Genomic DNA, 11,929 nt, shown 5'->3' with positions numbered 1-11,929 from the left:
CGCTTGCTGTTAGGCCAATTCTTGAAATATACATGATCGGATTGATTTTGATTGCTGAAAAGGTGTGGAATAGGTCAATTTGGAATAGGTCGAGTCTTTGTGTATATTTCAATTTACAATGCGATCGTCGTGTTTTGATTTATTAATTTTTATTGTTTTCTTTATTTGCCAATTTTTCAAAACTTAAAACATTTTACACAAATTAATTTTAAAAATTTTTAATACGTACGCAGTCTGTTTAAAAGTTAAGTTAGATTATACACTCCTACGCCTACATATACATTATATACTCATATATATATATATATTTATAGAGAAAGATATATATATATTTACTGTATATATATTTAATATATATATATATGCATGTATATATAGATTTAGTAATTATGATTAAATCTTGCCTTTGCATCATCACAATTCATGTAAAGTTTTTCATTTTTTTCGCTCAGTTTCCATGCGCAGTTTTGCAATTTTGTTGTCCACCTTGCTTTCTCTTTTTTTTTTTTGTATTTGGATTTCCTCTTTTAAATTTGTATTTTTTGTTTGTTTTTGTTTGTGGTTGTAATTACTTGTATTACTTGTTGAAAGTTTCAATTTACACACGGTTACAGTTATGGCTGTTGCTGTTTGCTGTTGTTATTGGGTCAAAGATTAATTTTGCTTGCGCGTCCTCTTCACAAATACACAAAAATGTAAAACCAATTAAAAAGCTAAACAAATTAGTACGTTAAGTATTTAACATTAGGGCTTTATGCGTTAGGTCGTAAAAATATTTTGCTAAAAATTAATATTCATATAGTTTAATATATATATATAACATTCTATTGAAAACTTAAGCGCACAAACAAAACTAAATATTCAAATTAAAAACTAATTTTGCCAAACGTTTTTGCTTTCCCGAAAAAAATTAAAACAAAAATTACAAATTACAATATTTAACACAATTAGGGGATTTTTTGGGTGGAGGGAGCGGGGAGCGGGGAGCGAGGAGGCGGGGATGGGTTTCAGGAAGGATATGGGGAAAAATTTCAGGCTTCCAAAGAAATGGTTTCCAAATAACGGCACATAATTTTGGTGATAATTTCATTAATCATAATTTTCATCAAGTTCAACGAAATCGGAAAACTTTAACGGAGTGTGTAACAATTTGCCAATTGGTTTACAGTTTTAGTTTAGTTTTTAGTTTACAATAGAAAAACACATTAACAATAAAAACTTACAAATTAAATTACAAATTTAAAACAATATAAAATCAGTACAGTTATCGAATTAAACAAATCGTTAAAATTAGTTATATGTATATATTTGCAATTTGAAGTGGGTTCAAAGGTTCAAAGTCACCAAATATGTGGAAAATTTCACAGGCGAAAAATCGAAAATTTTGCATTATAAAAATACGCGGCGTTGAAGAATTTTTCTTTTTTTTTTTCGTTAATAACATCCTTAAAAAAGTAACTCATTTGTTGTGTTTGTGTGTGTTTAAAGAGAGAGAAAAAAAACGTAATAAAAGTTTTAAATGATTTCTCCCCTTTCTTTTTCGAGGGCAACACTCTGCTCTCGATCGGGAAAAGGTAGATCCTTTAAGAAGAACTCCTAAGGAAACTTATCAAAAATTATTTTAAAAAGATGGTTAAATATTTAAGTGATTTTTTTTTGTTTTGCTTGTTATTGTAGATAGAAAATGGCGCACACTTCTCTTCCTTCTCCTACAAAGACAGTTTACTTTAAACATTATGTGTGTGTGTGTGTGTATATGTATTGGTGTTGTGTGTGTGTGTGAGTGTTACTAAATGTAATCTTAACTATGGTCATTTAGAATTTGTTGTATATGTTCCTCTTATTGTTTGTGGCTAATATTATGTATTGTATTTAAAGTTCTTTGCTGGTTTGCAAATTTTGCGCAAGTTCTCATCGTTTTTATTTTTATTTTTATATATTTTTTTTTTAACTGTAGGCAACTGCTTGGTGTCTGTGTGTGTGTGTTTGTTGTTTGTTTGTGTGTACTGGTAATTTAAAAAACTGGTGTTTTTTAGGCTTATGCTGAACAATGTTCATAGATACGTTTTAAAACACACGCGCCCTTGTCCTTCATCAACGGCCAACAGTTTTGTATTCGCTTTATACTTGAGTTCAAAATTGGAAGTATTCTTTTGTTAGTTTAAAACTAATTTATATATTCTTTTTGTTTTGTTTTGTTTTGTTTTCTTTTTTATATAATATATATATATATATTTTAATTAACTTGTTGCTTTACTTGAGATCTAGCAATAGCGGAAACGCAGACATAAACGACAGATAAATTTTAACAAAAAATAAAGGGATTTTTGGTTGTGAATTTCGCAAAGTAATCTAAATAAATGAAAGGCAAGTTTTTGCTTGATAATTGATTTTCCTATATAAAAGTTTTTTGTTTTTTTTTGACACGCGTGTGTGTGTGTGTGTGTGTGCTGTTTGTAGGCATGGCATGGAGTTACAGTTAGGTTCGCTATATATGTATGTAGGTGTGGGGCGTTACTTTCATTCGTATCATATCATATCATATCATATAATATCATATGTGCGTAGCAGTTCTGCTTAGATGAGTTCGTCAATAAAATTGGGAGAGAGTTTTGAGTCAGAATTGTTAATTAGTTGAGAGGCTTTTAAGGAGAATTTCTAGAATTTTATGAATTGTTTAGGTTTGCTGCTAAAACGCAATCGAGCGTCGGCTAATTGATTTCTTTCTTTCATAATTTTCTCTTATTTATGTTTTTTTCTTTGAAAGTTAAGCACAATTTGTATGTTTATATGTGTAAATATTAAGTATTCGTTATTTTGTTATTAAAATTCATAATATTCATCGTTATTATTATTAGTTTTAATTTTACTTTTACTTTTAATTTTACTGCTTGTGATGTGTGTGTGTGTGTGTGTTGCGGTTTTTGTCTTTCTAATTCGTTGCTTCAATTGGCAGATATATTCTCCGGGATTTGCTTTTGCCGGAATCATCTGCACATTTTTGTGTGTGTGTGTGTTTATGTGCAATTTTTTAACCCTACATATATACTTTTTCTTCTGCCAGTTAATTGATTTGAAGTTGCCTAAGACTTAGGGTTCGTTAAAAAATAGTTTTTGTGTTTTTGTTTTCCAATTAATGCAGAAAGTCTTTGCCAGTTGCCACTGCCAGTCATTATATAATAATGCTGGGTGCATTTACATTTTCTTTTTTTTTGTATGTATTTTCTTATCATTCTCATATCAATTCAATCAATCTAATTTATAATTTTTTTGTTTTCTTAATTTTTGTTTTGTTTTTGTTTTTTTGTCAGTCAATGTTTCTTCATTAAGCTTTGCTTTTCACTTTGAATTCTTGTTGTTGTCTCTCGAAGTCCCTACAATATTAAACATTTTTTTTTGTATTTTAATTTAGTACACATCAATATTCATCTGAACCTGAATCTGGATCTGATCTCTCTCGTATATATGTACTGGTTTCCCATATGTCTTGCTGGCTCCTTATTGCTGTGTGGTTATATACAGTAAAGGGAATTCGCTTGTGCACTATTTGCTTGTGTGTTCATTTTGCTTAAGGCTCCTCTCCTCCTCTCTTCTCTTTCTGTATATAGTCGAATCGATTTCGAATTTGTTTTTTGTTTTGTTTGGTTTGTTTTTTTTTACGCAATTCAATTCAATTTCAATGTATAAAAAGGTGCTACATGCTGCTTAAGATTTAAAATCAATCCGTACTGGGCTTAGACTGCTCTCTCTATATAGTTATAGATAAATATATATATTTTTAAATTTATATATCGTTTTTCGGTTTTTGTTTTGCTTTGTTTTGTTTTTTGCTATATGCGCTCAATTATTGTTTCGATTTCAAGTTAAAAACGCTATGAGACTTAATTTGTTTTCGTTATACTTTTTCTGTGAACTTTTAAAACGATTCGACTTCGATTTCGATTTTGTTTATCTACGAGTTTATACGGGTTTGATCTGTACTGATTTTTAAAATGGTTCTTGGGGGGGGAGGAAATCGGTTAAATGAAGAAATTTTTCTTTTAAAATTCTGCTGCTGCACAAGGCTATATAAGTGTTGGCATACATACATACATACAGATACATATATACTCTACTTGACTGATTTGTTGCTGCTTCCGATACCGATACCGATTCCGACTCTGATACTTGTTGTTTGTTTGTTGTTAAAGCTATTTCGAATGAATCAAATGAACAGAACGGAAATCGGTTTGGTTCCGAAATGAATGCGTTTATATCTAAAGCAAGTTAAGGATCTCTCAGAATTTTCGCTAGCTGTAGGTTCTTATGGTTTATACAATTCTTTTAAAGGGAATTTATTGCTTTTACTTGGATCTAGATCTTCTCCAGGACATCGACGAGTGAAATTATTATTATTGTTATTATTATTATTGGATGTTGCTGGGGCTGTAACTTCCATGTTGTGTGGCTGCTTTATAACTGATATCATATATAGGGTTGCTGTTGTTGTTGTTGTTGCTGTTGTTGTTGTATTGTTCTAACTCCATGCCGAAAACGTATCCATGTACCACTGTTCACCATTTGTGCCTAAAGGTTGCTGTGGTAGCGGTAAACTGCCCCAACTGCCGCCATTTCCTATTAAACCGCTCGGGTAACGTCGCTTAACATCTGCCGGATTTTGGTGACCTCCATCGAACTTACGTTTACCGACTACTGCAGTGGGTAGGTTCATAGGTTCGAGGACAGCATTTTGTTGTTGGTTGTTGGTTGTGTGTGTTTTGTGTGTGTGTGGGTGTGGTTGAAGGTGTTTTTCGAAAGAAAAAAAAGAGAAAGAGAGTTAAAAATATTGTTAATACAAAAATGGTTCAAGGTGGTTTCTATTATTTTTTTCTTTTTTTGATTTTGTTGTTGATAAAGTTCAAGTTTTAGCTGGGCTATGGTTTAAATGAGGTTTTCTTGATGTTGTATTTCATTTTTTTTTCTTTTTTTTTCGCACAATTTTGTTGCATTTTTTTCAGTCTGTTTTTTGCAAAGGGGCTTTGTGGTGGTTCAATAAAATGTTAAAGACAAACAGGTGGTTTTTTTTTATCATTGCTCATTTAATATTTCCCATTTGCATTATAGGGGGGGTTGTTTCTTTACACATCAAAAATCATGAATTGGTGTTAATTCGACATAACGTTAGGGACCTTTTTGGGGTATGGTATATGATACATTTACAGAACGTATACGTATAACGTGGGTCTGGTCTTACACAAAATGAATTAGATGTGGGATATTAGGGGTGTTATCATGTGTGTGTGTGTTGGTGTGTTTGCATTGGTGTGTGTGTGTGTGCTTGTGTGAATTACAATTATTCCGAATTTGTTTTTTCAGTGTGTAAAACATAGCACACGATATTATAGCCGGAAAAACATTAAACATTAATTACAAAACGTTAGTGACAAGGAATCGACCGTTCGTTTTCGTTCGATCGATTCCTGTATAGAGCGCTGTGTCTGGGTTGTCTGTGTGCTTGATTGAAGCTAAGATTCTTCTTCACTTGTCCATTGTTGGGGAAATTTGGAATTTTGCAATGTCGCCGCTCCGTTTTTTGGGTTGAGTCTTGAGCTGAGCTGATCTGAACTGAACTGAAGCTGTTTGACTGGTGTGTTTGGTCCCGGGGTTTCTTGATTATTGAAAACGATGCCCCACAACCGACGTTTGCTCATCTGGTAGTATCGTTTTCAATTGAATGATTACAAAGAATACGTAGATTTTGTTTACAAATGCCTAGTGTCAAGTGTTGAGAAGAGTGTGTTCTTGGGGTTGTTTGTTTTGTGTGTTCGGGTTGGCTGCATTACTTGGCAATGAGACTTGAATACTTGTATTTAGGGTGACCAGATTCTTGATTTCTTTTCGGACCGAGATTTCTTGTGTTTGGAGCTACGCTTTTTGGAATGCTTGTGTGAATGCTTGCTTTTCCTACTGTTTGAGCTATCTCGTTTCTTGGGCTTCTTGACAAGCGGGCGAGTCTCGCCGCTGGCCGAGGAGCTGGCCGAGGCGCTACGCTTAGTTGCCCTCCATGTACGTCTTGCGAGTGGCTCCAGCTAGAAACAGATTTAGTTTTTTTTTTTTTTTTTCTTTACGATGTGTGTTTGTGGGTGTCAGAAACAAAGCGCATGTAGGTGTGTGGTTGTGTGAAGCATTCTAAATATAAATCAAACGATCTGTATCTACAAATACAGCCACAAAGTGTACGAAGCAGGTGAATGTGTGTGTGTGTGTGTGTGGGGGAGAGTCACGCTTTTGCTGCCGATGCAGATACAAAAGCGTGCCAGGAATCCGGTGGGTTGGGGGGTTCGTTGCTCCATTGATAACAAATTATAAGAAGGTTTGGAGTCTGTGTGTGTGTGTGTGTGTGAACATAATACACGAATCGATTAGTATCTGTATGTAAAGGTATGGTACAAATCAAACAAAACTATTTCCAGTTGATTCCCATCCTGTGGGGGAATATGTTTTGGGCTTGGATTATAGGGGGGTCGATTATATTACACATAGGATATGTATTGTATTTATGGGCTTATGTAGGTTACTAATACTATTATTATTTGATTTTTATTCACTTCCTTTGGCTTTGTGTGGCTCGGGTTAGCAAAGCATGATGGGTAAATTAATTAACAAGACTCTCGACTCTCGATATACAGAAATGCACATACAAATAATATATATGTATATATGTATATGGTTAATTTAATGGGCTAGAGTAGAAATTATATATTTATTTATATAAGATTTGTGCAATCGCAATCGATCTGTAAGTCAATCTTGACGCGCGTTTCGTGTGTATAAGTATATTATTTATGGCCTGGCAATCAACATATTTTTTTTTTTTACCAACAGATTAACGCGGGACACAAAAAAAAACAACAAAAATTATATACACGTACGTCAAAATTTTGGATGATTTCTCTTAGGGGCTATGGGGCTCTTACTCTCTTCTATGTCTGCTATGAAGGATGGGAGGGGCGGGCGATTAGAGACAAAAACGGGGACACTCTTCCATGTACTTGCTGGACCTTTTTTTTTTATAGTTAGTAAAGTGACAACAATCTTGTGCGAATGGATATTGGTGTCTGTCTGTGTGTGTGTGTGTGTTTCTGTATGTGTGTGTGTGTGTGAGATATACTAATCGATTCATAAACGTTTACACAGCAGACACTGCTCATTGTTAGCCACATATCCGTATCAATATGCAATAAAAACAATCATATAATTTGTTATTATGGTACATAGGTGTTGCGTTTGTATGTGTGTGTAAGTGTGTGTGTGTTTATTGCTGCTTACAGTTCGAAGAAAGTAAAGAAAAAAGAGACGGCAGTCACGAGAGGGCATGCATCAAAAAATCGTAGCATACATTTCAGCGCCGACACAAAAGAAATGAAAAACCCCATAATTATATGGAAATATATATGTATGTATATATGGAAAGCACACCAAGAAAATTCGTAAGCAGCAAAAGCACAACTACAGTGAAACACAAGAAACAACGAAAGAAAACTGTATAATTCGTGATTATAGAAATATAGAGAAAAAAGAGAACACAACACAACATCGAGGTAAAAGTAGGGGAGGGGTTGTTGGGGTTGTTGGGGGTTTCTGGGTTGGGGGTAGAGACACACGACATTGAGGGGGGGGGGGGGGCCTTCTTTTGCTGGTTGTCGGGGAGGAGTTCGGTTTTCTGGATGGGTCGTATCTCTCGATGGGTTTCGTTTCGTTTTGGTTCTTGTGCGCCTTATGGATCAGCGAGAGAGAGTGTATGTGTGTGTGTGTGTGTGTGTGTGTGTGGTGTGGGTTGTGGGCAGGTGGGTGTGTGGGTGTGGGGTTTCTTTACATTTTACTTGGCTTTACTTATTAATTTATATGAATTTGACATTTGAAATTTACTTCTTGCTGGGTTGTTGCTGTAGTTGGATTGTCTTTGCAGTTTTCTTTTGACGTAGGTTGTTGGGAGATTTAGCTTTGAGTTCATTCGTTTTGATAGTTTCGATTGGTTTTTTGTTGGTTGGTTGATTGTGGTTGTGTTTTTTTATCTCTGTAGTATTTTTGATTGTTGTTGTACTTATTTTTTGGTTTTGGTTTTTGGTTTGTTTGTTTGTTGAGCTCACCTGGTAAATTTTGTAGCGGCTTGACGTGCTGGGTGCCACGAGCGTTGTGACGCGTTTGTGCCACCCCACGGACCCCCCCGGTTGCTGCCGGCGCCCCCTGACCGGTGGCCCCCCGCTGAGCTACCGCCGCCGCCTGTCCCACCGCCGCCGCCGCCGCTGCCTGTCCCGCCGCCTGTGGCACTGTTTGGGCCCCCTGACGACTGATGCTGCCACGCCGGCCAACGGCTTTGCCACGCTGCACTGTGGTTCCATGCCCACGACCAGCCCCCTATTATATGGCCATCATCATCATCATCATCAACACAATCCACACATGGCATCATCATCATCGTCGTCATCGTCATCATATCATGCATGAGCGTGGCATTTGTGAGGGTTTAAGTGTGTGTGTGTGTGTGGGTTGAGTGTTTGTATGCGTGTGTGTGTGTGTGTGTGTGTGTGTGGGTGGATTCATATAGCGATTCCAGATTCGGTTCCATTATCCATCATAATCCATCATTCGTTGTTGGTCGGTTGTTGATTTGATTTTGGATTTCGAGTTTTCGTTACGTTCATTTTCGTTTTGGTTTTTGAGTTTTGGTTCGAATCGTTTTGATATTTTTTTTTTGCATTATATAAATAATTGAAATTGTGTTTGTATATATATGGATCGCCAAGAGAATTGTCAAATTTTGGTCATTTCAAATCAAATGAAAGTAAGCAAGATGAAAATACATTTTTGGAGTTTTTGGGGTATTGGAATTTTGGATTTTGGTTTGGAAATTTTCGGCAGTCGAATCGATGAGAGAATTTCGAATTTGGTTTTGTGGTGGAGGTTGGGAGGATTTTGAGGGGGGGGTCAGAAAAACGGTTTTGGTTTTTGGTTTTCGAAAAAGAAAGGTAATCGATGGTGGTTTTTTTTTTGGTTTGGTTTTTGGTTTTTGATTTTTGATTTGGTCGTTGGTTGGTTTTTGATTTAGGTAAATGGCAGAGATATAGAATTCGTAATTTTAGTGTGGACATTTTTTTTTTTTTGGTTTTTGGTTTTGGTAATTTTTTTTTGTTTTTTGTTTTTGACGAACATATATATAATTTTTCAAGATTTTTTGTTTTTTTTTGTTTTGTCATATTGTACCGAAAAACAAATGAATTGTTTGTATATAGATAAGTATATATATATATATATATATATAACAAGAACACATAAAAAGAAAGAAAAGAAAAGAAAAAATCGAAATAAACGCGTTAGATTCTTGGTGTAAACTGTTTTTTGTTTGATTGTACATACACGATGTAATGTATGCATATAAGATATATGTGTATATTGATATAGAGAGATACGTCTGCTGATGTTCAATAATTAACTAAAATGTATTTGCTTCTCTCAGTATCTGTATCTGTATCTGTATCTTTTAGCTAGTCTTTGTCTTGCTTCAATCGGATATTATAATATACTTATAACAACGGATATGACACGTCTACTCGCATGTCCAGGCAACAAAAGTATTTTCCTCTTGCGATTGACACAATATTCAACGAATAAAATATTTTAAAAAAAATTTGTAAATTTGTTTAAAAATTATAAGCTAGGTTTTACAATAAGCGTATGCGGTTAATGGTTTATTAAAGCACTGGCATAATAATAACAATATATGTATATTTAGGGCAATCATATTTTAAAACTAAAAAGCGCTTCACTTAAACACGAATTAAAATTAAAATTCAAATTATATGGGGAGCACGCTGTGTTCAGCTCATCAAATTATAATTAATGGGTACTTGGGCCTGGCCGGGTCGATGGGTGGGTGCAATTAGGGGCGAGTTATACAAGCAAAGCATAAAGATTAAAGCACAATAATAAAGCACAAATTGTTAATTGTTTGCATGTTTTCAATGGGCGGCGTGGCGAAGCGGTTCTCTCGATTCTCTCGAAACAGGCAGCGAATATGTATGGATGTATATGTGTGTGTACTCCTTCCAGCAATGGGCGTGCACTTGTGTGTGTGTGTGTCTGTGTGTGGGTCTGTTTCTGTGTGAGTGTGGGCGTGGCTTTTGTTTTTTGGGTGCAGCAGCATGTAACGTGCAAATTTTGACTTTTGTAAAACGAAATGAAGAAAATATAATTTTGGGAAATTAAAGCATCCGTTAAGCCAAAACAAAAAAAAAGCGTTTATAAAACCAACAAAATATAAATACATTTCAAAACACTACGTTTGGGGCGGCAACTCTTTAGAACTGAAGGATCTAATCAGAATAAAACCAAATATACAATATATATATTAACAAATATGTTCTACAATTCTCGTGTGTTTCTGTGTGCGTGTTGTTGTTGTTTTTCTCTGATTGTTGTCCGATTCGGGAGTAGCCAAAAAACAAAAAAGATCTATTTATAACGCACCATAACGGCCGACGAGTTCGACGAGCCATTTGCTTGGGCTCTCGACGAATGCTGTGCGGCACTTGAGGTGGCCCCAGCCATTCCGGATCCGCCTCCGACTCCGACTCCGCCGCCGCCGCCGAGACTGGTGGTGCCTCCGCCTCCGCCGCCGCCGCCGACGCTGCTGCTGCCATCGTTGGTGGCATTTGGAAAGTTATAGTAATGGAAATCACCTTCGTAGGTGCGGTAGATATCGTCGATATACATTTCGTTGGTGGCCAGGCCAGGACGGTATTCCGGGTACCCAAAATAGTCGTAATCGACCTCTAAATAATGTTGTGCAGGCCATGTGGGTGGGTTTGGGTGGGGTAGGATAAGGTGGGATAAGGTAGGTTAGTGATGATGCGGCCCTTAGTTCGGGGGGCAGGGTAGTTGTGGGTTATAGCTGAGAGACCTAGTCCTAGGCTGCCAATTGTTTCACCTTTGCCAATGTTGCACGAATTGGGCGCGTACTGTAACGCAAAGGAGCTGTTCAAAGGAGGTGTGTGGTTCGGGATGTGGGATCTGTGGCTGGAGCGTATGTGTGTGGTCGAGGGGGGCTTAAGTAGATGAGACTTGAGGATTACTTACCGGTGATATAACATCAAACAGTATACAGGGTGCTTAACATTCGCTACACAGAGAACACAATTGCAACATTTAATTATCATAAACAACTATGAACAACGTTTAAGGTTTAATGGCTAATGTTCTATGGGTTTTGATGGGTTTCCGTTATGAGAGTAGGTAATGTTGTAGTTGTAGTTGTTTGCTTTGCACTTTGGCTGCGACACAGAGAGCGAGCGAGAGAGAGAGAGAGAGAGAGGTTCAGAGGAGCAGGAGGACGGAGGGAGAAAACAAAAACTATAAAGAATCGACAACATCGAAAATGGAACTCAAAAACGAACATGCAAATAAATAAACAAAAAAAAAAACAAGAGAGAGACGGAGCGATATCGACACATAACTTGCAAATGCGAATATAGAATAGGGAAAAACCAACAACATTTACGATTAGTACAATGAAACAACGGAAACAGAAAATATAAACAATTGAGAAGTGATAAGTGAGGTTATGTTCAGATTAAAGTGAGGTTATGTCTCAATTGGTTTGCCAATGTTTCGATCTCGATCTTGATCTGGATCGTTATACGAGTTAGTGGTGGGTTTGTAGACTCAATCTAGCTGGAGAGTACGTCGGGGGGGGCAGTGCTAAGCGTGACTTTAAGGGCTCTAGGTATCTGTGTGTGTGTGTGTGGTGTGTGTATGTGTATGTGTGGTGGTTAGGGGGCGGGGCTGGGGGGGTTGGACGAGCGTACATTTGTTAGTGGGTTTTTGAGCGCACATTTGGTAAACCTTAAAGAACTAACTAAAATGATGAGGCGAGACAGAAACAGAAACAATA

General features: G+C 36.3%; 1 protein-coding gene across 28 annotated transcripts in view; it reads right to left on the bottom strand.

Annotated features, from left to right (window-relative positions):
* Positions 1-4,482: 4,482 nt before the first annotated feature.
* Syp (synaptotagmin binding cytoplasmic RNA interacting protein) overlaps positions 4,483-11,929 on the bottom strand; it is a 50,439-nt gene continuing 42,992 nt past the window's right edge. For 6 of the 28 annotated variants that reach the window (XM_033383941.1, XM_015183394.2, XM_015183395.2 and 3 more), the window contains 4 exons: positions 10,507-10,811; positions 8,130-8,397; positions 7,909-8,056; positions 5,058-6,068 (listed from right to left, as the gene is read on the bottom strand). In XM_033383941.1, the coding sequence (XP_033239832.1) occupies positions 5,819-6,068; positions 7,909-8,056; positions 8,130-8,397; positions 10,507-10,811 (971 nt within the window). In that variant the 3' untranslated portion in view covers positions 5,058-5,818. Of the gene's footprint in view, positions 4,693-5,057; positions 6,069-7,908; positions 8,057-8,129; positions 8,398-9,720; positions 10,202-10,506; positions 10,812-11,115; positions 11,159-11,929 lie in introns of those variants that run through there. The other 22 variants (XM_015183390.2, XM_015183401.2, XM_002137104.4 and 19 more) reach the window with 15 other exon arrangements.

The sequence above is a fragment of the Drosophila pseudoobscura genome, chromosome 2, assembly GCF_009870125.1.
Source record: "Drosophila pseudoobscura strain MV-25-SWS-2005 chromosome 2, UCI_Dpse_MV25, whole genome shotgun sequence".
Taxonomy (NCBI): Eukaryota; Metazoa; Arthropoda; class Insecta; order Diptera; family Drosophilidae; genus Drosophila; species Drosophila pseudoobscura.
Note: the sequence above shows the minus strand (reverse complement) of the source record. Positions and strands in the feature narration are given on the sequence as shown.